Consider the following 24,817-nt stretch of genomic DNA (forward strand, 5'->3'; position numbering starts at 1 on the left):
CGTCTCTTAGGGTTAACCGAATGTTCGGCAAACAAAATTATTCTGCCGAAAATAGCTAAAAAAAATTAGGGCCGGGACTCGATTAAAAAATTAATCTAATTAATTAGAGGCTTTGTAATTAATTAATCGAAATTAATCACATATAAATATTTGACCTGAGAACATTGAGAAGTTATTTTTTCACATGGATTTTTAGTATACCAAGAATAATGACTGAATACATAAGCTTAAGCAACAAAATATTGTTTATTTTTGTTCAACCAAGTCGTTGTACCTGGAGTCGGGCTAAAGTCCACGCTAGCTGCTATATGTTTTGCATTGAGATGATACTTGAGGCTCGATGTGCTGCGGTGATTTGTGAATTCCTTGTTGCATAGCTGACACACAACCATGCTCTTATCGACGCTTCCATCCGTTCGTTTTTTATAAAAAAAATTCCCATCCACGGGGCCAACCAAAGCGATCTCATCAGCTTCTTCGTTCATGTTCACTGTGGTTTGTTGTTGTCTAAAGTCATGAATGCTAGTTGGTGCTCCAGTATAATCGGTCCGCCGAAACTCAACCAATGAGAAATGTTCCGCGGTGCAAAAATAAGTGCGATTAAAATGCATTAAAAATGTTTAACATGTTATTTTTTGTAATTAATTAATCTTAATTAACGCGTTAAAGTCCCGGCCCTAAAAAAATGTCTGTGTTCGTCTGAACAAGTGAAAAGACTAAATAAATTTTCCCAAACAATGAGGTCTTTAATGACGGGGTCGAATAGCAACCAGCACAGAGTGAGATGCTCGCAAATGCAGCAAACATTTTAAAGTGTCCGAGAAAAATGTAAAAACATACAGCATTACAAGTTTCATTTATCATTTAAAATCAAGACATCCCGAAACCCGTGCAACGTATGAGACTTTAGCTCTTCATCTCATCGACGAAGAACGTCAGCAGTATGTAATAAAACTTCCTAGAACCAGTAAAGTCCTACAATGACAAACACACTTATATTAAACAAGAAATAAAACGTCTATTAAAAAAGTCTACTTTTATTAGACCCTTTTTTCTTCTGTCATGCTTCTGTCAATTTTGCCGCCGCTCCCTCTTTTCCACCGTTCATGTTTGACCGTTTACGCAGTAATGAATAGGTTATTTGCATTTTGTGAGGAAGTCGAAGATGGGATTAATATCCGTTTAGCCAAGACTCATTTATGTGTTTGGATGTAAATGGTAGAGTCACATAGCTGTCTGATCAGAAAAGTGACCCGGTATAAGGCCCTATAATGACTGTTGGAATGTTAAAAAACCTCGTTATTAAATAATGTGAAATAAATATAGTAAAAATGACATTTTGAAAATGTAACTTGTGCAATGGGAAGAAAATTGGCAAAATTGTTCTTTATTCCGCCTTCGACTGAGTGTTTTTCATTTTATTCGGCTTCAGCCAAGAATTTTCCTTTCGGTGCATTCCTACCGTCTCTGGATAATTTTTGCACTTAATAAAGCCACATACCTCAGAGAAAAAAGTAACATTATTTCAGTGCATTTTTTGACACCTTTGAGAGGGTATTATTACTCACACAGATATTGCTTGTCGATCTGGTTGTTATCGGTTCTTTTAGTTAATATTTCAAAAAATATGTACAGAATGTAAAATTAAAGAAAAAAAAAACAATTATTTAAAGCAAAGTTTTGAACAACACACTTATGAAAGTATATATAAATGACAAAATAGGGTTTATGACAAGCTCTATCTTTCTGGCACTATTGTTATACATTTATTTGTAAATGCACCAGTATAAAGGCATTTTGGTTTTTTAGATTAATATGTCATTTTCACAATTTATTCTATGAACTCAGTTTCAGTTTCCAAAAGCATGTAGTATCTTTTTTTTTGTAGTATATTAAATGTCATGTTTACCTTACGTGATTTTATAGCAGCGTTCATCACATTGTCCTCAAGTGCGGGTCTTTGAATGATATGAAGTGATTGCTGTAGATGTGGTGTAGCTGATGTTGTATTGATGTGTTCAGGTTTTTGGAGCAAGGTTTGTGTCGGTACGGGGCTCAGTGCACATCGGCTCACTCGCAGGAGGAACTGACGGAGTGGCAGCGGCGTTACGCCTCTCGACTGATCCGTCTCAAGCAGCAGCAAGATGGGAAACATTTCACTGAAAACTACATGGAGGCGCTCATTGAGAAATGGATCAATTCGCTCTCACCTGAGAGAGTGGTAAACTCACATTTCATCAATACTGAATGTCTTCATCCTTTATTATTTATACTAGTATACTAATCTACTCATTGCCGATGTTCAGTGAACAGTGAATCTTAGTTTAGCTGAAATAAGATGAATTTTCTGCAGACACGAAGACAAATACATTTTTTGACAATTGACATCATAACTGTCTTCAATGTGAAGACTCAGCAGTTGATGTGATAGTCGAAAGTGTATTTTTAGTAAAAACGATACTTGTAAAGCTAACACGCTCAACTTTGAGATATGCCAGATGTATTGATTGTGATGATTTGTGGTGTGTTTCAGATGAATGACTGCGTGGATGGAGTGACTGTGGAGCACAGCTCAGGCCTCTCTATTACCGTCCACAGCAAAAAATCATCCCATGCCTGGACATTTACTCTTTTCTGCAAGGTTTGAGCAACTTCACATTCCCTTCACATGCCACAGATACATTTTTTTGCTTAACCCAGGGGTGTCAAACTCATTTAAGGTTGAGGACCGGATGGTAAATAACGTCACTGTGTGAGGGCCGGATCATTTTTTAAGACTTTATTGTGTTGATAATGTGTTAATATTAACTTAACAAACTACAAATTATTTAGCAAGAAAACTAGAAAATCACAGCTCTGTGAACTCTACATTTCATAAATCCTGACATACTCATACTGTACAATAAAACAGATACAAACACAATAAATATGCACAAATTTACATCTTTAAAAATCCACTGATCCTAGGCTTTAATTTAACTTCCTTTGAATGGAACCTTAACAGAATTATACCTTATACCTCATCATCTCTGTATTGCTAAATAATGGCAAAATCATTCATAAATGTTGAACTTTCTTTGGAATATATTTGTAATGAGAACAGTCATTTAGCAAGGAAAATGCTAGATTGCATTTGTAAAGCATTACAGGACCTATTATGCTTTTTAAATCGTTCTTTTTACATTTCTTTGACTTACCGGATCAACATCACCCGTTTTGGGTCAGCCACGATATTTAATAATGTAGAAACCCTTTTAAAAACCCTTATTTAATAGAACCCCTTTCAAAGCATGGGGCTGCTGCTTTTCTTAGCACCTGCCTTAAAGCAACACTATGTAGTTTCCATGTAAAAATGACTTAGAGCTCCCCCATGTGGTTGAAAAGCGCAACAGTGCCTGGTATCAGACACTCTCTTCTGCAGGTGGGGGAGGGGCAGAGCTGTGTTTCCTACCCTCCACCGCCACTTTCAGAGTGTGCTTGTAGCAGCTAGGAGGCTGCTCAGGTTGCAGCAACAGCACAATTTGTCCAGTTAAAAGTTGTTCTATCACTGAAATAATTTTAGAGACATTATTTAAAGATAAAAAAACTACATAGTGTTGCTTTAAAGGATTAGTCTATTTTCTTTAAAAAAATCCACCATGTCATTCAAAATGTTGATGTCTTTCTTTGTTCAGTCGAGAAGAAATTATGTTTTTTGAGGAAAACATTCCAGGATTTTCTCATTTAAATGGACTTTTAAGTGTTGGGGTCCATTACATTTAACTCAACACTTGACAGTTTTCTTCAACGGAGTTTCAAAGGACTCTAAACAATCCCATATTTTAAACCACAACTTCTCGTCTATCTCCGGTCCTGTGATGCGCCAGCGCGACCTCACGCAATACGTCATCATGTCAAGAGGTCACAGAGGACGAACGCGAAACTACGCCCCAGTGTTTACAAGTGTGGAGAAAGAGGACCGTTCCGACGTTGTTGTATGTGGAATAATACTAATTAATGTCTTTGTGTCAGTTTATTGTTTAAAATGGTTCGCAAATGTGCGTTTCATATATGTAACACATGACCTTTCTACATCACATTTACGCGAGGTCGCGCTGGCACGTCACAGGACTGAGATAGACGAGAAGTTGTGGTTTAAAAGTGCATATTTTTTATTTTTCTTGTCAAAAATGACAATCGTTTCGCTAGATAAGCCCCTTATGCCTCGTTTAAGATCATTTAGAGTCATTTGAAACTCAGTTGAAAAAACTGTTAAGTGTTGAGTTAAGTGTTAAGTGTTGGGGTCCATTAAAGTCCATTAAAATGAGAAAAATCCTGCAATGTTTTCCTCAAAAAACATTATTTCTTCTCGACTGAACAAAAAAAAGACATCAACATTTTGGATGACATGGTGGCGATTAAATTATCTGGATTTTTTTTAAGAAAATGGACTTATCCTTTAAAGAGCCATGACCGCGGAAATGACAGGATTTTTGGATGCACGAGCACCGCTGGTACACGTGTGTGTTTTGTCGCTCTCCTATTGAAAATAAACTAGACATTCGCGACTGCCAGATCCCACCTGAAAAGGATTTTTAACCCTTAGCATTACTGAAAAGGGCTTAAAAAATGCCTTAAAAGGACACAAATTATACCTGCTGTGTTAATTATATCTTAAAACGGTTTACATCATTCGAATCAAGAATTTCAGCTTTCCAAAGATATGTGACGTGACATGTTCAGCTTTTTTTTGAAGTTTTCTGTCAAATAATGCAGTGTTAAGGGGTTAAAATATGAATGTAAAATTTAATAAACTGTATAAATCATCATGCAGGCCGGATTGGACACCGATTTGGGCCGTATGTTTGACACCCCTGGCTTAACCAATCTCGTTTCATGAAGAAATGGCTAAAGTCAACATGAAATCTCAATTTAATACTCTTAATGCACATTTCTGTTCTTATTGTTCACAATTCATCCATTAAAGTTACAGTTATACTATTAAAATGGGAAAATTGTGAATATTAATTTTTGAATTTCTTGATTTAAACCCCCTTTAAAACGAAATAGGCAAGATGGGTATAAAATAGTTATGCAAACAAAAGTTTGTTTTTTTCTCAAACAGCCGGTGCGTACGCTGCACCGCGTCGCTTTGCTTTACGATGCCAACCGTCCACACTTCTCCATCACGGCGGTTTCGGCCGGGGATGCGTCTACCCAGGTACCTCAGGAGGTTTCTGAGAGAGGCTGCCAGGAGTGGAGCTCAGTCGGCCTGGTACAGAACGGTATGGATCACTGCGTTTACACTGTGGTGGTGTCATTTAGCACAGAGATCTTCGGGACGTTTCGTCAGACCGTGGTGTTTGATTTCGGCTCTGAGCCCGTGCTCATGCAGCGTGTGATGGTGGATGCTGCCTCTATTGAAGGTAAAAAAATAACTTGTTTATTATGTTTTCATTTATATGCTCGATTTAACATGCAGCGGGAAAATAAACCCCCCTATGATAGGTCCTTATTGGAAACATAAATTGTTTTAATTAGGTTGTAGGTCTGCATAGCTCTATTCACGCTGTAATTCTGGTAAATTATTGTAAAATTACCAGAATGTTTTTTTCTGCTAAATGCATAAATGTGCGTCATTCAGAAAGCATAATATGACTGTGTATGCAGTTAAAGTATTAATACAGTGTTTCATCACTATCCATTACCCATAATCCCACAGATCTCGAGCATCTGATGCAAGCTCGACAGCAGCTTCTGATGACTGCTAAGCGCTGGGACTCGTCGTGTAAAACCATTGTGGAGTTCGTCCCCAATGAGAACATGGAGCTGGAGCGTAGCCTGCTAACCAGATATCAGATCCCGCTATCTGCCGATCAGCTCTTCACCCAGTCTGTCCTGGACAAAACCCTCACCAGAGATAACTATCAGTCCCGCTTTCACGACCTGCTCTACATCGAGGAAATTGCTCAGTACAAAGAAGTCAGCAAGTAAGTTGCCCCACGGAGACGTATGCCATGGAGCATCTTATTTAGGACAATATTGAACCCAGTTAGACACAAAGAGACCTGTCTGAATGATGTCAAACGACCAAAAAAGAGTCACGTATGTAGAGTAAATCCAGAATCGTTGTCAAACAAGATCAAATAAATTATACAATTTATTGGACAGGAGTATGCTAAAATAATTGTACAAAAACTAATTCATACAATGCAGAATACTAGTCAAAATTTTGGATGCTCTACCACATTACCCCCTTTTTTTACCTTTAAGAGTAATGGTGACACTTTTTATAAACTTTAATCATCTATTGTGTACCAGGGCATTCCTGTAAGGTTGCCAGATGTTTGCTAGATGGCCCAAATCAAAAGAGCTCAAGTCTATATAATTTTCGTACCCCTACATTCTTAAAAAAACAAAGCAATGAAAAATAACCTTTTTTTTTTAAGTCTAATCTTTAAAAAAGTAGGTCATGTATCTATCAGAAACAATACAAGTTAGATGCTGTTTAAACAACTAGGTATAGTAATTTAATTCAATAAAAAAAATAAGTTTTTGGTAAATCATAGGGACATTTTGCAATGGCATTATCATGACTTCCTGTTTGTTACCACTAGAGGTCATTGGTGATCTTGGCTAAACAACAAGTCAGTCTCTTCTAAACTGATCATAACTATGCAGCTTCAATGATTTATTTATGTATTGTCACAGTTATTGATATTGTTGATGTTTTAGTTGAATGAACATCACAGGGTACAAACCTTATATGCGATATTCTCACCTACAATGGGCCTCATTTCTGAAACATGCATATGACAGAAAACTGGGCGTAAGGTCTTGTTATTTTATAAAGACTTGTTATTTATCAATATGAATGTGAGCAAATATTTCACATCAGAGAGAGAGAGAGAGAGAGAGAGAGAGAGATTTGTTTGTTTTACAGTTCGTCTGAACGGAAACATAAGCGCATTTATATGATTTGTCATTAACTTTTATTTTTAACATTTACAGTATGATTTTTACATTTATTTACATTTTTGTGCATTGATGCAGAATATTTCATCATAAAAATGATTATACTACACAGCTCAGGTATTAACTATAGTGAGTTGTGTAATATAAATATAAATATCAGCATAGTCTTTAAAAACTAGTGCACAGTATTCTTCATGTGGACATTTCCCTACATTGAATACTATACTGTTAATTATTTGTTTGAAATATGTCTCCAAACTGCATTTTCCGACTTCCTGTTTTGTTTAAATTCAAAGGTCAAAGTTCAATATCAACAGAGATGTTCTTCTGAATTGCCGGGTTACATTTATTCGTGTTGTAAACACTTAAGGCGCATTCACACGGGGCGTAAGCGTTGACGCTTCCCATTCACTTTTAATGGGTGACCTCAAGCTTTGGCGAACTGAATTGTGGATCCGTCGGCGCCGGCTCACTGCCGTTGCTTGCGGCAGAAGTTTAACATTTCTCAACTTTTCAAGCGGCAAAGTGAGCGTCCGCCAATCAGATTGCCTCATGCAAATAACCTAGGCAGAGCCAGCCAATTACATTTATGGAAGACCAGAGCATGTGCTGCGGCCACTGTGATTGGCTGTTGGCCACGCTTCAGACGTGTGAATGCGCCGTAAGGGTGAGGCTTTACTTATATGCCGTAATATTCAAGTTACGATCATTTCAATCCGACACATTTATCAATGTACGACTATTTTTTTGATGATCTTGGTGGCATACAAATGTTTCACGAATCGAATGTGAACCCTGTTGTTGGATAATATTTGCGCACAGATCTGGTTTAGCTTTTGAAGAATCCATAATTTGCATCACCTGCTGCACATGCCCATTGTACAGGCGCACAGTGAATTTCGGTATAGCCTAGGCTGTGAAGGATCCATTAGTTTTATCCTTAGCTGCGTGAAGAAATAAGGATGCATTTTGAGGCTTCATATTAAGCATCCTTAGGGACGGCCTTACTAGCCTTTCGTCGTACTGCTGTGACGCAAACAGTCTAATGCTGCATTCACACCAGCTGTGGTAGAGGCGTCAAGCGCGAGTGATTTCAATGTTAAGTTTATTGGAGGTCTCGTGGCGCAATCTCATGTCATCTAGCACAAATTGAGAGTTGCCGCTGCAAACGCGCGGATTAAAAAATTTGAACTTCGGCCGAAAAACGTGCCGCGTTAACCAATCAGGAGCTTGCTCTGGTAGTGACGTGATTACAGGGTGCGAGCGGAGTCGCCGAAGCCCCTCCCGTGATGCGAATTCCCGCGTGAATGTCTCGATGACTAGAATTTCACGCGCGAATCAAACGAGTAAACTCAAACTGTTCAAGCGGCAAACTAGACGCGAATATGATGGCTCTAATGCGGCTGGTGTGAACCCATGGTAAAAAACTTCCCAGCCTTCGAATTGAGCCACAGCTATTGAGTATTGACAGCCACGATTCATACACACCTGTTCAAGTCTATTGTTTCCTAAACTACATGTTTTCCTTATAGGTTCAACATCAAGGTTAACCTGCAGCTGGTGACGAGCTTTATGTTGACTGGCATTTCCGGCGGAGCAAAGTACGCTCAGAACGGACAACTATTCGCGCGCTTCAAGCTGACAGAGACTTTGTCTGAAGACACGCTAGCCGGACGACTCGTCATGACAAAGGTCAACTCTGTGCTGCTCTTGCCTGTTTTTAAAGAACGACTAGGTCCGAACCAGCCGTCGGGAGCCAAGGAACGCGTGTATGAAGCTCTGATTGAAGAAAAGACAAAAGACTACATTTTCCTGCGCATCTGTAAGGACTGCTGCGAGGAGCTCGGGCTCATGGCAGATCAGGAGCTACAGGTATATTACACATGTAGAGATCGTGACTCAGTAGGTGAAGTTCCTACTTTTGTTTTCCAGAGAACTAAATCCTGTACATGTTTGAAAAAACTGGGCATTTTTAGGTGAATTAACTGTAAAAAAAAAAAAAACTTCTCTGTGAAAACCGCCAATGGTTTTCTTTTCCCCGCCATTGACGAGTTAACTCATCAATTAAGTGAAAACTCTACCATGCCAATGACTAGTTTTTCCTGCAATCCGGAAAACCAGATGGCGCTCTTACCCAACTTATAAAACCCATATTTGAGAGGTGATAGAAATATATATTGAGATATTGTATGTTATACATTTTCTGCAAAGCATTAAACTTTAAACTGGCTAGCAACTTTTTTGAATGATGAAAAACAGCTCTATGTCATGTCGTAACGAAGTAACGTGTCAGAGATATGTAAGGGAATTTTAGAAAGAAGCATACACCATTTACCGTTGAAAATTGAATTGCATTGGCAGAAACCTCAGGGTCTTTTTTCACAGGCGAGACGCTGTCACCAAACAAGCTGCCCCACAAAGAGCAGGATATGGCCTAAATTACCCTTTTTACTCAACATTACTGATCCTATTTATCACTGTGCCCTCCAGCACAACACACATTTATCATTGTATTTTAATAGTGTAATCCTTTTCCCTACTGAAAACTAGAGCTAAAACCAGCCTAAGCTCTTCTAAGGACCTATTTAAATTTATAGTAGGAAGTGAAGAAATCCCCAGCCCACAATGGGATTCCTCAAGAGTACTGTAAAAAAAAAGAAAATAAATAACCAGTAAAAAATTACTAATTATTATGAGAAAAAAAGAGGGGTCATGCTCGAAGACCCACTGACCCACCAGCTTAAAGCTTTGTTTATACTCGCGCTTTGGTCCGCAACGCAAGCCTCCGCGGATCGCGCGCGCGTCTCACCAAACGGACGATGTTTATAGTTGACCCGCTCGCTGTTGCACTATTTTATGAACCACCAGGGGGCGACGTGAGCAATAAAGTCAAAAACAAACACAAAGAAGAGGATAGAAGTAGTCGTCCGCTGGAACAACCCTGGTGCTTTTAACATCAGAGTTTGATATATAAATATGAGAACATGAATAAAACAACAATCTTTTAAATGTGTCTTTATTAAACATTATCATTTCATTAACGTTTTTTACGAAACAAACAGTACAGATATCTTAAGGTTTGTATTTTATTACTCGTCTAGTGGTTCATTCAATACAAATATAAGCCAAACATTCTGAATCATGTAAAAGAATTTGTGTTTTAAACTGCAAAGTTTCCATACTTTACTTACAGAGTGTCAGATAAATATATACATTGTTTTGCTTGGATTGATCAAAGAGATACGTCACAGGCTTGCCTGCTCGGACAGAATCGCCTCGAGTTCGGTCATTTTCGGATGCGGAGCCGGGCGGAAAGTTACAAAAAATGCCGTGCACACCTCCACGCGAAATGGGGTCTCGCGCACCCAACGCGCACCAATGCGCCCGGGCGGACGCGGCATGCATAAACATAGCTTAAAGCAGCTTGTCCAGACTGAAAGCTTTGTCTAAGCTGGTTTAAGCTGGTCCTCCCAGCCTGACAAAGCTGGGCAAGCTGGTGGGTCAGCTGGTCTCCAGCTCTTAAGAAAAAACCGCCAACCAGCTTAGCCCAGTTTTAGCCTGTCTTTTCAGTATGAATTGTCTCAAGCAATCCCAGTGTGGGCTAGGGATTTCTTCACTGCCAACCATAAATTCAAATCGCTCCTTAGATGATTGTAATGTTTTCCCTGAACATAACAAGGAATTTGAAAAATCTTGTTTGTTGAATGATAATGGACTCATTTCCATAGCAGTGTGATGTATGACCAAAAAGTCACCTTAATTTTTTATAGCATTAGTTTACCCATATATGTATATGTATATGTATATGTATATATATGTATACACATATAAATAAGATTTAAATACTACAGTTAAGGAGAGAAGGTTTTCACGAAACAAAGTCTTGAATTTGAAAAACACATGTGGACAAAACTATTAGATGACTTTAGAAGCACTTATATATATATATATATATATTAGGGGTGGCACGGTCCATGAAAACAATCCGAACCGTTCGGTTCGCTTGTCTCGGTTCGGAGCGCGTGTGTACCGCACGGTTCAACGGTTCATGGCATGCGCAATGTAGTCTCATGCCCTGTATGTGAACTCAGATAGCGTGTTTCCCTTTCGCGCGAAAGAAGAGGTGACTGGTTTGGAGTATAAGTACTGCGGGTTATGTTACGTGTAGAAATGGCAAGTGGGAGAGAAAAGGAAGTCTGCCCGCAGTTGGAGGATGCACCAGCGTCGTATAAGTTTGGTGTGTGGAAACATATTTTTATTTCATGTTACTTATGATGACAGCGGAAATAAAACAATAGATTGAACTGCAGTCTATGGGTTGAATATGCTCCAACAGCCACAGGAGAACGCCTTCTCTCCGACCATTTATCTAATCTGAGGTACTGACAACAATGTTTTACGTCTTTTCATATTCAGCGCTATTTTTAGCCTTTCATTGATAAAATTAAAGCGGCTGATTTCCGCGTAGTTTCATTTTGCTAGCGTGTGAAAGTTGCGCGATCTTATTTCAGAAATTGCCCCTCAAAGTAATCAGGACAGAAGTAGTCAAAAGTGGACAAAAGAGACTTAAAGAGATTTTAATATTACAGGTGTAAAGGTTATGTTTCTCTCTCGTCCACATATACTCTCAGTATTTAAGCAGCCTCTCAGTGATAAATCTTAGAGCTACACTGAAGTTGGCATTTTATTAAATGCAAGTTATCTTTGTGTGCTAAAAATGCACATAAAGTTTATGTAGATGGCAATACACATTCTCTTTTTTGCCAAACAAATGAAAAGCATGTTGAAATCATCAATGTCTTCCCTCTTGCTCTATCAAAATCTCATCTGGCTTTCCTCAGAGATGGTCCCAATAATGTGCTTAAAGTCAAATTCAGTTTGTGCATGATTACATGACATAACTTTTTTTAATACTGTATCCTAAATTATGGATAATTAATACATTAATAAGATAATACATTTCTGGAGTGTTAAAAATGTAAAGAAAAAATAACAACAAGAACCGTACTGAACCGTGAACCGTGACCATAGAACCGTGATACGAACCGAACCGAGGGTTTTGTGAACCGTGCCACCCCTAATATATATATATATATAAGTCATTTTTTATTCATGTTCTGTGTATTAGAATTTTTTTTTTTTACAAATAATGGTGAATGGGGCTCCAAAAAAGTGCTTCTAAAGTCATCTAATAGTTTTGTCCACATGTGTTTTTCAAATTCAAGACTTTGTTTCGTGAAAACCTTCTCTCCTTAACTGTTGTATTTAAATCTTATTTATATGTGTATACTAATATATAACTTGTCATTTTTTGGTACCAGACACAAGAAAACCAATGGCATTTTGTGTCACTGAGGTCAAACCCGGTGCAAAATGTATTTACAGGGTTCCCACGGGTCCTTAAAGTCCTTGAAAGTTTGTCAATCTGGGGGAAAAAATTCAAGGCCCTGGGAAGTTTTTGAAAATATACATACATAGTTACAGGTCATTGAAAGTGCTTGAATCTATTGTATGCAAGAAGTTTTTTGATAGTTGTGTTTGACACATGAAAACGTCTTGGGTTACGTATATAACTGTTGTTTCCTGAGAAGGGAATGAGACGCTGCGTCTCCCTTGGCATACTGCCTGCGTCCCTGTAACGCCGTCTTTGGCAATATTTCAGATAGCGATATACTTCCTGGCCCCTGCGTCACCCTGTCTTTGTCGTTAAGCCTCACCATTGGTTGAATTTGATATACACATTCAGACGCACTTATCATTGGAGGCGTCCCCAAAGTGTCACCGCAGTGGCTCAGCACAAGTTCCCTCGAAAGGGAACTGTAACAATGAATCTTAAAATGTAACACAATGTAACCTTGCTCTCACTTGAAATGTGTCCCCACATTTAGTCTCTGAATTTGAGGGTATTGGACCTGGAAAGTCCTTGAAAGGTCCTTGAATTTGAAGTTATCTAAGGTGTGGGAACCCTGTATTTATGCAGAAAGTTTGAATCTGTAGTAGTGCCCTGTAAAACAAAACCAGAGTTTGCGATCTATAGCTGGTGTATGAATGCAGAAGTGTTTTTGAACAGCAGATTTGTTTGTGTTTGTGTGTGTGTGTGTCTGTATAAAGGTCGAGCTGCAGTTTCAGTTGAACAGACTTCCTCTGTGCGAGATGCACTATGCTCTGGATCGCATCAGAGATAACAGCATACTATTTCCAGATGCCAGCCTCACTCCAACAATACCCTGGAGTCCCAACAGGTATGCTCACGCTTGAAGACCCTGAATGAGTGTGGTTACACACACAAAGATGTCCAAATTCTGTGTTTTTAAGGGCATGTTATGTTTCTGTAGTGCAGAATGAATCAATACATAGTGACCTACATGGTTGCTTTGGTGTGTCAGTGTAATCGAGTACCTAAGCAAAAAGCAAAATGGCATTTTTTCAATTTATGTAATTATGATCCTGGTTGATACGCCAACTTTGCCTTATAAAACCACGCATATTGCAATGCATGTCACGACTGTGAATATACATTATGTTAACTGGATTGCAATCATGATGTTTACTCTGGGTACTCCAGTTTCCTCCCACGGGCCAAAAACATGCAGGTTAGGTGAATTGAATATGCCAAAGTGCCCCTCCCCCAAAGTTTATATGAATTATCTTGATTACCAATTTTCACCATGAATATAGCCATAGATGCTGGAATGGTGTGAAGAATAAATAAACAAACAACTTGCTTCAAGTCACTGAAGTCTCCCATGTCTATAACAAAGTGACTCTCTCTAATATTTACTGATATAATATTAATTGACATTCACTTGTCCATTATCCACTGGTGGTGGTTCACTTTCAGTCATCTGCATTTCTGTTAGTAGCCGCTGTGTCGGCAGGGCACGTTCTTGTGTTTTACAGTCAGCTTGTAAGTTTGAATCCCCTGTGCCACAGGCAGTGGGACGAGCAGCTGGATCCCCGTCTGAACGCCAAACAGAAGGAGGCTATTCTGGCCATCACCACCCCCCTCACCATCAGCCTCCCGCCGGTGCTCATCATCGGACCCTACGGCACAGGCAAGACCTTCACGCTGGCCCAGGCTGTCAAACACATCCTCAAACAGCCCGAGACACGGTGAGCAGCAGGACAGCTATGATAAACATCACATTTGTTTGGCCTGAGGAAACTCTGTGAACTGAGAATGAATTCAAGAATAGAAATAAAGTGAAAACATATATTTTTGCTTTCAATGCCTTGTCTTATGAATTACTGTAGCAATTACCGTAAGTGCAATTGCTGTTTGGCTAAGAACCGAGTAGAAATTATCATCTGTGGTAGTCGATGGCATTACCCCCATTATTCTCTTGTTCTGGCTTCATTTCCCATACTGCTTTTATTATAAAGGTGATTGGTTGTATTTGCTCTTAAATTGCTTTGTATCTTGTTTCTCGTGGAATAATTTTTTTTTTTTTTTTTTTTGTTGATAAAAGCATCTGAAAATTGGTGCACACATAACCAACATTCCTTTTTTGTTTTTTAAGAACAGAGAAATCTGACCTGTTTTTTTTTTTTTAAGGGCACATATTATGAAAAAAATCACATTTAAAACTGTACAGGTGTGTTGGCAGTGTGTAAACAACCCTAAAATGAAAAACGTACACTCACTCCTCCTTTTTAATCCCGTTTAATTTGTCCTCATTAGACATGCTGTTTTGATTCTCTTGTTAATGTGATGTCACACTGATTTAGCCCCGCCCACAACCTCTGACTGACTGGTTAATTTTACCCAAAAGCTTTTCTAAATGTGCTTGTTAGTATGTTGTAGTGCTAAGGCTGTTAAATATACTATTGTCTCAGAAATCAGATCTATTTTAACTCTTAGCTCTCACTGTCTGGTTTGTAAGGAAGTGAGGAGCTGTAGCTCATTTGCATTTAAAGGTACACACGTGAAAACGGTGCTTTTTTATGCCCACCCAAATACATTCTAGGCACACCTAAAACTTATATTAAATCTTGTAAAAATAAGCATAATATATGCCCTTTAATGCATTTTGCAACTTTTTTTTGTCCTGATTTAATCAACTTTGTGTTCTTGGTTTGATGATTTGTCCTCCTTGTTTCAGAGTTCTGATCTGTACCCATTCAAACAGCGCTGCGGATCTCTACATTAAAGATTATTTTCATCCATACGTGGAGGCTGGCAATCCACACGCACGACCTCTCAGGTAACACACATTTTGTGCTTTAATACTAGGTGAAAATCACCTGATGACTTTCCCTACCCATCAAGACATACGCTGATGTTATGTGACATCTGGGCTTTGCTCGAAAGCTTTACAAGTTAGTTTCAGAGCTCAAGTGCAAAAGCCACTAAACACCACCTCTGTCAAAAATGAAGTGATTATATTTACGGAATGCTTTTGGCACGTATTATACCTTTTTCGCTTTTAAATTCTGGCCTCAGGAAATTTAGAAATACCATTTTGTTGGTCGAATCTGTTAAAGGAGTCATATTGTCAGATTGCATGTTTTCCTTTGTTTTTAGAGTGTTAAATGATGTCTGTGCACATAAAAGATCTGTAAAGTTGCAAAAATTAAAGTTTCAAACCCAAAGAGATATTCTTTTTAAACGTGAAGCCTCATCCACGCCCACCTAAAACGGCTCAAAGATAGAGGGTGTAACTTTCAATCAAGCTGTAGTTATGTCGAGCAGACGCTGTATTTCGTTGCAAAACTACTTTGGTTGGCATTCCAACAGAGTAAACATTAAGAAACCAGTGGTTAGGTTTTATTTACAACACAGTTTCAGAACAGTACAGCCCAAATGTTCGATTGTGTGCTGCACATTTTAAGGAGGATTACTTTCTAAACATTGTGGAGTACAACCGCTGGATGTACACAAAGGCTTCGTCTAAAAAGTGGAGCAATTGTAACTTTGCAACTACATTGACATCCTGTAAGTAGCCGATGTTTTCATATTTAATACATTTCCTCACTGACGATTTAAAGACGAGTTCTGAGCAGAGTTGCGGCTGTGTTTTAATGCATTTCCTAATGATGATCCAAACGTGAGATTTGAGAAGTGCAGATAAGTGCTTGTTTGTTGTTTCTACGTTCACAAATGCAAACATGGTTTATGTTTTAGTATCCTTACCTTACCATCTGTTACGTTCTGCTCACATCGCGCTGGTAAAGTTGATAGATTAGCTTAGCCATCCGTGTTTTCTGGGTCAGATTCAGGCTCGGGTTGATAAGGTAGTAGTAAATATGATAGTATCTCGTGGCTTTCATTATTTCATTTTGGGAGCTCATCTTCCAAAACTTTGCAAGGAGCGTCATATTTCCGATTACGTTACTGAGGTATTCGGCCAATCACAACGCACTGGTAGGGATGGGTACCGAAACCCGGTATTAAACTGGCCCCGGGGCTAAATTATGAAAGACCGTAGTATCAATAAGATCTGACGCTATCGGTTCTGCTTTCGGTCCTGGAGAAAAAATTAAAATAAATGTACTATGTATTCTTGCTTAATAATGTTTTCGTGCACATTTTATCTCACCAAACATTTCTAATTTGCGAAAAAAAGAGAGATCTCTCATGCGCGCCGCGGAAGCTGTCTGTCACACACACATACACAACAACGAGCGTGGCGCACGGCCGCATGCACATGCATAACAGCACACAACTCCCGCTTAATTCAAAGAGTGACGATGGCGGATAGAGGAAAACGTTCAAAAGTGCGGTTATACTTTACTAGAGTTGATCCAGACAACGCCCGTTTTCATACAGGTAAGTGCAACAAGATGTTTGCATGTAAGGGCGGAAACACAAGCAATCTGTCAAAGCCTCTTTCGAAAGTGCATTACGTGCAGACAGAAACTGTCCCAATTCAAGGGCTGCGACCTTCTAAGCATGCAACCTTACAAGGCGAGCACTTGGTCTTTCAAGGTGGCAGCCTCAGAAGTCCGCGAAGAGAACTGAAATGAAACGGTCTAAACCTCGGAGGACCTATAATTTGCGTCACCTGCTGTACGCGCCCACCGCGCCTGTCAGGCATGTATGCTAAAATCATGTTGAATCAACTTTGTTCACCTCATTTAATATAAATGTACAATATCCCTAATTGGTTTGCTTACCTTATGTTAAAATTCTGTTGATTTATTTTGGGAGAAATGACGTTATGCATTCAACATATTTTCTACTTGTTTTAAAATCCTAAATAAAGAAAAATCAGTATGTAAACATTTATTTGGCTAAATGCACAGCACTTCAAGTTAGTTTAAAAAATAGCCTACATATAAATATCTTATTTAGAGTATTTTTTCTGCAGCTTTTACGCTGGTGCATTAACAAATATATGTATATTATTTAGAAATTATATCCAGAAATTAATTTGTAATGATGAAATGCAGACACATAATTAACTTAATCATGTGAACATAGGTTCATGATCAAATGCATGGATTAAAGTTCTCCGTCGTAGCGACGGATTTCCGTCGATTGCAGCGAGTCTACGACGGATTTCCGTCAGCTGCAAAATTATTAAATTAACTTTTCATAAAGACGCAGTGTATCCACCTTGTTAAGTGGAATGTGATAAAAGCCTGGAGTGGAGCGAAATCACGTTCCTCTCTCCACTGTAAGCGTTCTGTAATCATACGCACCAGATCCACTCCGGGTTTTCTGGCTGTATCTCACGTTAAGCTGAGGTAAAACTTTATTTCTGCTAGCATGGACATACTTGTAATGCAGGAAGGATCCGATGTTTTGGACATCGATAAAGGTGTATAGAACCTATGGAGATTAACTTGACTTAGCAAAATGAGGAAGATTGGCAAGCCTTTCAATTCGTGGGCTAAGAAAATCAAACAGCCAGGTAATTTACGTGTCTTTGCACAGTAAGCCTAGGGTCCTGTATTTTGGGGGTAACTGATTTGTCTCGTACATGATCGTTTTTGAATGCTACGCTGATCTAACCAGTGGCTGATATACAACGAGTTTGTTAATCTCATGGGTAAACTTCACTTGGCGCCACAAGAATCAAGAGGCAGTCAGATGACATCAAAATCCCGTGAGAGCGAACCGAGAACTCATTAGACGAGACTGCTTCCGAAATGCTCTCGCAGTACTTTGATGTCATCCACCTGTCAGTTCTTGCAGTTGCATGTGCGCGTGGTCAAGAAATGTTAACGTTTGTACATGTATCCGCATTTAAAAACAAGTGATTTTAAATTGAAACAATAACAACAGTGTTAAATGCGCTGTTTCTGTATGAGGGGAATAAGCAAGTCGCGCATTCGCTTCTCTTTGAGCTTGTGAGTATTTTCGCTTTATTGTCCTTAAATACACATAAGGTTATGCGTCAAAAATCCCGTCTTTGCAAGTATCCTCAAACACGACCATTTAGGGCTTAGGAGAAAGTAAACAGCAGAAAAAAGTTACCTTTTTTGCTTATCTGTCACTAATGTTAATCAAACAATTAATCTCTCACTTCTCTTGACTAAATCAATTTATACCTTTACTAAGATATATACATTATTGTTTATTATCCTTATTTCATCACTGACTGTTTATCCGTGAGCTTGAATTTTGTTCTTGTGTTATATACGCACGTTGCGCACAATGCGTTGTTTTAAGTGCATAACATTGCGCATAAAATAGCACCTCAGCTCTGCCTCTATTGTAAAATAATAATTTGTTAATAAAGGGTACAATCATTCAATGTACAACTGTCACTATGATTACAGGCATCCTGTGCGAATTGTACACGAGTTTTATTCGAGTTGCTCATTCAGGGTTTATATTCATACATAACGTTACTGTATTAGAGCTGTGACTGTAAGCTGTTGTGTGAGCAGAACAGACCCTGGATTATTCGTTTATGTGTACTGAATAATATGATATGAAAAAGTTGTATTTGTTCACATTTTTAAATGCATTATATTTTCCATAGTTTGTTCATGTTATATAGAGTATACAAGCATTTATTAATTCATGTTTATGTCATTAAAGTAATTGATGTTAGTTAGATTATTAAAGTAAGCAGTATGGTGCATTAACTAATGTTAACAGTTTCAACCTTGATTTAAAAAAATGTATAAGTAAATGCCAAAATTACTAAGATTTACAATTAATAAATAATTAAGATTCATTAAAGGTGGTGATATTCATATTTCTTTTTATATAGGGAGTTATTTAGCTGTTTCACCTTATCCTGAAATGCCCTGCAAACTAAATCTTACAGAATACATTTTTTTAGTTTGTCACAACAAGTAGATTAACATGATGGGATAACGTTTTTAACCCTTAATGCAGGAGTCACAAGTGTTTTGTTTTAGGCAGATATTAAAGATAATGGTTCAATTAAAGAACTGTGTTAAAAGTAAAGCTGTAAATTAACAAACTATTAATAAACCTATATCATATGTTGTAATTAAGTGTTAACACTGTTTATTCACAAAAAACATACTCGCACTGCTGCTGTATTTCATAGTGACAGTTGGCAACCCTATAAATGCCACAGTAGACTTTAATATGGCATTAATGGCAAAAAACATCTCCCCTTAGAATGCTATTGGTATCGCCTATTTACAAGGAATATGACTTGGCCTGAAAAAAATTTCAGTCAGAAGAATTTTTTCACTTTAATCCATGCAAATGTTTACATTGGCCAAAGTACCGATAAGAATACCGTTAAAGTACCGGACCGTTAAGCAGTATCGGTAAGAGTAGTAATACCGTTAAAACCTTAACGATACCCATCCCTAGGCACTGGATAGCTGGCCAATCAGTTCACACCCGTTTACACCGCACTTTCTCACAACGATGAGCTTTGTACCAAACGACCTGTTTCAGATGGGCGGGACCACACAAACATATTGTATTACACCATATACACAAAGTAATGTGCTTTTTAGCCCTATAATATGACTCCTTTACATTTTCAGCAAAGTCCTCTAAGTGCACAGAAGATGAATAAACGACAAAGCGCATATGATTTTAATTGTCGAGCTGCAAGAGTTTTATGGTCCGTTTTTGAAAGAAAATATCTAAAAACCACTTGCACAGTGTGATATATTTCATGGAGTTGTGTACTTACATTATCTCAAAAGTTCCCAAGGATTTGAAATTCCTCCCTTGTAATGGTTGCCCTTTTAATTACTTAATATTTGCGATATCCTAGGTTTTTGGTTGTAGAAATGTAATGTCATAATTTCACTTTGAATCTAAAATATACTTTCTGGTGACTTAAGGCCTTATTATAGTTAAAGCGACGCCATAGGCTATGCATCGGGTTTTTATATATACTTCTGCGTCATCGTCCATGTCGACTTGCAATTACACATACAAACCGCTAGTAGGCAGTATCCATGTGTAACCAAAGAAGCAGCAGCAGCTTGGCCAGTAAACCCACAAATGAAGAAATTGTTTATGTAAAATTTTAAAAGACCAGCAGTGATGGAGGTAAATAGATGGCAACTTTTGTTGCAATTTGAGTTAAATCACTCCTCATCTTTGTTCTCCCTGTCGCAAACCGAAATTTTTTTCCTGACGGGAGGTGTTCTAGTCGACCAATCACAGTGCTTGCGGTCCACGTAGAACGGGCGCGCCGTTAAAATGTTGGTGAAGTGCGCGTCAGGCTACACACAGCCTACAGATAACCGTAGCTCGCTGTAGACCTTACTCACGTCTACAACTTGCACTTTAAAATAGTATGTATGCACAAGGAATAATAATGTTGCAAATTTGAGCTCTGATGCAGACTTTGGACCCTCCATCATATTTTTTCTTTTTAAAGTAAGGAATTATTTCATAAATCAGTTTCCGTCGGCACAAATGACACCGATATGATGCCTTTCATCTATTCGTTTAGGGTTTACTTCAGGAACCGTTGGGTGAAGACGGTACACCCGGTGGTGCAACAGTACTGCCTGATCTCCGGCGCGTACTTCACCTTCCAGATGCCCACGCGACAGGACGTAGAGCGCCACCGTGTGGTTGTGGTTACACTCAGCACGTCCCAGTACCTCTGCCAGCTTGACCTGGAGCCAGGTGAGCACAACTGAACTTCACTGTTTCTCGTTTTCTTATCCTTTTAGCTCTCAGCATGTCAAGACTTTCAACTGGATTTCATATACGTGCATCTGAAAAAAAAAAAAAAGACGTGACAGAACCCGGTGCAGCTGGATGCGGCCGCATTAAACCCCTCCTGCAGGAGCCATGCTACAGTTTATTAGGAGAGGCTAATTTCCTGCTCCTATGTGTCTGCAAACAGGATCGTCTGTTGCTTAGAGACCCGGTTCGCCTGTCTAACACATTCAACATCATTAACACACAGTACTGGTCTCCCTCCTTTATTATCTGTTCATTTAAAGTCATTACGGCTGATTTCTGGCCTCGTATGTTTTTTGGGGGGCTGAATGGTATTGGCATAATGCAAAGCCTTTGGGTTTTTGCATCTGCAGTCCCAGAGGCGTATGTGGGTGTGTTTGCATGTTTGTGTATGTGATTTTATCTCTTTTGATTTTAGTGTGTGCTGATATCTAGATAGAAGATGTACACAACATTATAAACAGAAGCAAACACATTTGAAAGAAATTATTCTTTACATTTTATTAACTATTGACAAGAAAGATTGAAACTACCCACAAGAGCATAGTGGGCACATTTATCTCAAGTAGATATCTCAGAATTTTTTAAAGTCAAAGTCTTATAGATAAATAAAAAGCCCATTGAAAGTATTGCTATATGTACATATCAGTGAGTTATTGATCATTCTTGTTTTGGATGAGATGTGCAGAACAGTTGCTTTGGCATCTAATGTGTTAATAATCGCATTGTGTTATCTATTATTAATACCAGCCCCTGTGAAGCTTCATGCAATGAATATTTCATTCCCGTGTTTCCAAAGGGATCTTCACACACATCCTGTTGGACGAGGCAGCACAAGCCATGGAGTGTGAGACCATCATGCCGCTAGCCTTGGCCAATAAAGCCACTCGTGTGGTGCTGGCAGGAGATCACATGCAGGTACTTGAATGATGATGATGATGATGATGTCATTATCAGAGACAATAGCCATGTGGGAAGGGTCGGATATTGACTTCCCTAGTTCAAAATAGCTGTTTTGGATATAGTTATGTAGTAATACATATCAGAACCTAAACCATGTTCACACCGTAAGTTAAATGGATAAAATATTTGTCATTAAATATTGGGAGACATCAGATACATTAATGAGAATCACAATTAAGAATAATCAGACATCACAATGCAATTGATCCTATAAATCTCCATAGGGCTTTTCACACTGCGATTAACCCTGGGTTATCTTCGTTCTAAACACCGCTTATAACCCTAGGTTAATGTTTCGCACTTGTAATTTAGAAGCGGGGTTATTCCTGAAATTAATCCAGGATTATGAAACCCTGCTAGCCCTGGTTTTGTGGGGTTAACTCCACATTTGCGGTGCCAAACGCATGAAGTGTGAAACATAGCAGGGTTATAATGTTATGAGCCCAATTAAAAACAGCTGAAGCAGCTAATCGAGGTGTTCAGGGTTGCTTGATAATTACAGGCAGGGTTGGAGACACCTGATCTAGGGTTTAGAAACGCACGGTGTGAAACGTCAGATTATCAATACCCAGGGTTATCTCTTAACACTTGGATAAGTATGAACCGTGTGAAACGATAACACACGATTCCATTAACTCAAGGTTTTGAATAACCAGGGGTTAACTATTTCCAGTGTGAAAAGCCCTAATATTGCGAAACTAAAAAGTGCTTGTGTCACGTTTTTTGTACATTTTTCATCAGGCTCTTATGTTTAGGTTCAGTCATTTCATTTAATGGCAATGAAAAGGTTACGATCAGTAATTGAAATGCCTTATTTTTTACAAAATGTCACTTTAGTATTTTCATTCGTATTTAACAAATGTGACTCTCTTTCACTGTCAACCTCTTAAAGGGGACATTTTTTTTTAAGATGTCAAATAAATGATGTTATGCGCGTATGTGCACGTGCACATTGATGCATATAGGTATTATACTTAATGCACACATATATTTTGAAATATAAAAGTGTAAACGATGATCAGATATACAGTTCTTAACAAACGTGCTTGTTTATAGGCGCCACATTCTTTCTCCGCCGGTGGGTGCCTGTCACAGCGTCAAGCAATGCTTAGGAAAGACGCTCTGAAGCGCACACGCGCTTAAAAGGGGAGGAAACATGCGCGGTCACGTTTTCCGCATGGTTTTACACGCAACATGTGAAGTTAATGTGAAGCAACTGTACGTATGTGCTTGGCGATTTCGGTGGCTCCTTGAGCCGAGCCCCGGAGCACCCAGGGGATCGGCACATATCTGCGTGTTTATTGTAGCACTTCCACTCATGAAACAATAAGTTAGAAACCTTATTGGGGTTATAATGTTTCCAGCCGCGCTGAAAACACGTTCTGATGGTGTACTGGTAGTGCAGATTGATACTTTTTTGTGACAAAGAGAGAACGGCCGTTTCTCAATCTGAAGGCTGCAGCCTCCGGAGGTCGCATATGCAGGCTGTATATGTCATCAAGCCTGGTTTATTATTTTCAGACATTTGCAAGTCATAAGCATATTACAACAATGTATGATTAAAAAAGAATAATAGAGAACTTTATAATTGTTAACGTTATTAGGCTGGATGACGTATGCAGCTTGTAAATGCGGCCTCCGGAGGCTACAGTCTTCGGATTGAAAAACGGCCAATATCTTGCCTCATTGTTCCGCCCCCATGCCAGCGGGTCATCACTGATATCAGTTGCCTTTCCTTGCAAATAGCGCATTAACTCCGCGTCTGCTGGCTGTTTGCGTTAACACGAACCTGAAGACATCTCACTGGGCGAGATTGTACTTTATATATTGAGTTGAATCGAGAATCGAGTATAAAAACCTACCCGAGAACCAGAATCGAAAATTAAATCGAGAATCGGAATCGAATCGATTTGATAGCTTGTGAATCAAATCGAATCGATCTGGAACATCTGAATCGATACCCAGCCCTACTCAGCTTTGACTTTTATCCAGAGATAAGCGTGGCGTTGCCAAGTCTTCTGCTTTTTTCAAATTTAGATTTGGGCTACTATTTAACCTCTCGACGCGCACTAGCTCGTGGACGGAAGGACGTCAGTTTTTTTTAAAGCTGCTAACAATATATATATATAACCTACTGTGTACAAACAAGAAGAATAATAACACTACTATACATCGTTTAAAAGGTATAAGGGTTTAGCATCAGTGTATGGTGTCCGTTTTGAGATTAAATTGCTCTAGTATCATAAATATAGTATTTTATTACAGAAGTCCAGATAACAACATGCATAATATAAACTGACTCCTTACCTTTGTGCTGGTATAAGGAACGCGAATCGAATCCAGTCTGTTTCAGATGTGTGAATAACCCATAAAAACTCTCCAACAAAGTACATCCAATGACCACTGTTGTCCACAAATGCGTATAATCCGTGAAATATGGATATATTTTCCATTGTTTACATCAGATTTCAGATGCACGTCTTGTAATAGATTATAATATACAATCTGAGGACTATTTACATCGTAACACTTGTATATGAGATCACACTCGCGGTCAAAACCAGCGCTCAAACTTGATTGTACAAGTAGGCGGGAGTATAATACATAATATCCAAACAGCGCTGTCTAATATCGTGACGTCATCTGACTCGCGCGTTCCTCCAATGACTTCATGGAAAATATTGATAGACAGAACGTGTAGCCAATTAGAACACGAATTCAACTATCTTTGTGTGAAGCTTTATTTCCTGGTGTGGATACGGCATTTTATACGCTTATATAAGGATAAACAATAAAAAGAACGAACGT

At 38.7% G+C, this 24,817-nt stretch overlaps 1 protein-coding gene across 2 annotated transcripts in view; it reads left to right on the forward strand.

Moving 5' to 3' along the window:
- Positions 1-24,817, forward strand: part of helz (helicase with zinc finger) — an 85,186-nt gene that overhangs the window by 14,074 nt on the left and 46,295 nt on the right. Inside the window, exons 8-17 of one of the 2 annotated variants that reach the window (XM_065263375.2) lie at positions 2,023-2,221; positions 2,534-2,641; positions 5,105-5,405; positions 5,702-5,969; positions 8,487-8,826; positions 13,066-13,196; positions 13,867-14,067; positions 15,057-15,158; positions 20,808-20,986; positions 21,846-21,964. In XM_065263375.2, the coding sequence (XP_065119447.1) occupies positions 2,023-2,221; positions 2,534-2,641; positions 5,105-5,405; positions 5,702-5,969; positions 8,487-8,826; positions 13,066-13,196; positions 13,867-14,067; positions 15,057-15,158; positions 20,808-20,986; positions 21,846-21,964 (1,948 nt within the window). The remainder of the gene's footprint in view (positions 1-2,022; positions 2,222-2,533; positions 2,642-5,104; positions 5,406-5,701; positions 5,970-8,486; positions 8,827-13,065; positions 13,197-13,866; positions 14,068-15,056; positions 15,159-20,807; positions 20,987-21,845; positions 21,965-24,817) is intronic. The other variant, XM_065263376.2, reaches the window with a different exon arrangement.

The sequence above is a fragment of the Paramisgurnus dabryanus genome, chromosome 3 (genome assembly GCF_030506205.2).
Source record: "Paramisgurnus dabryanus chromosome 3, PD_genome_1.1, whole genome shotgun sequence".
Classification (NCBI taxonomy): Eukaryota; Metazoa; Chordata; class Actinopteri; order Cypriniformes; family Cobitidae; genus Paramisgurnus; species Paramisgurnus dabryanus.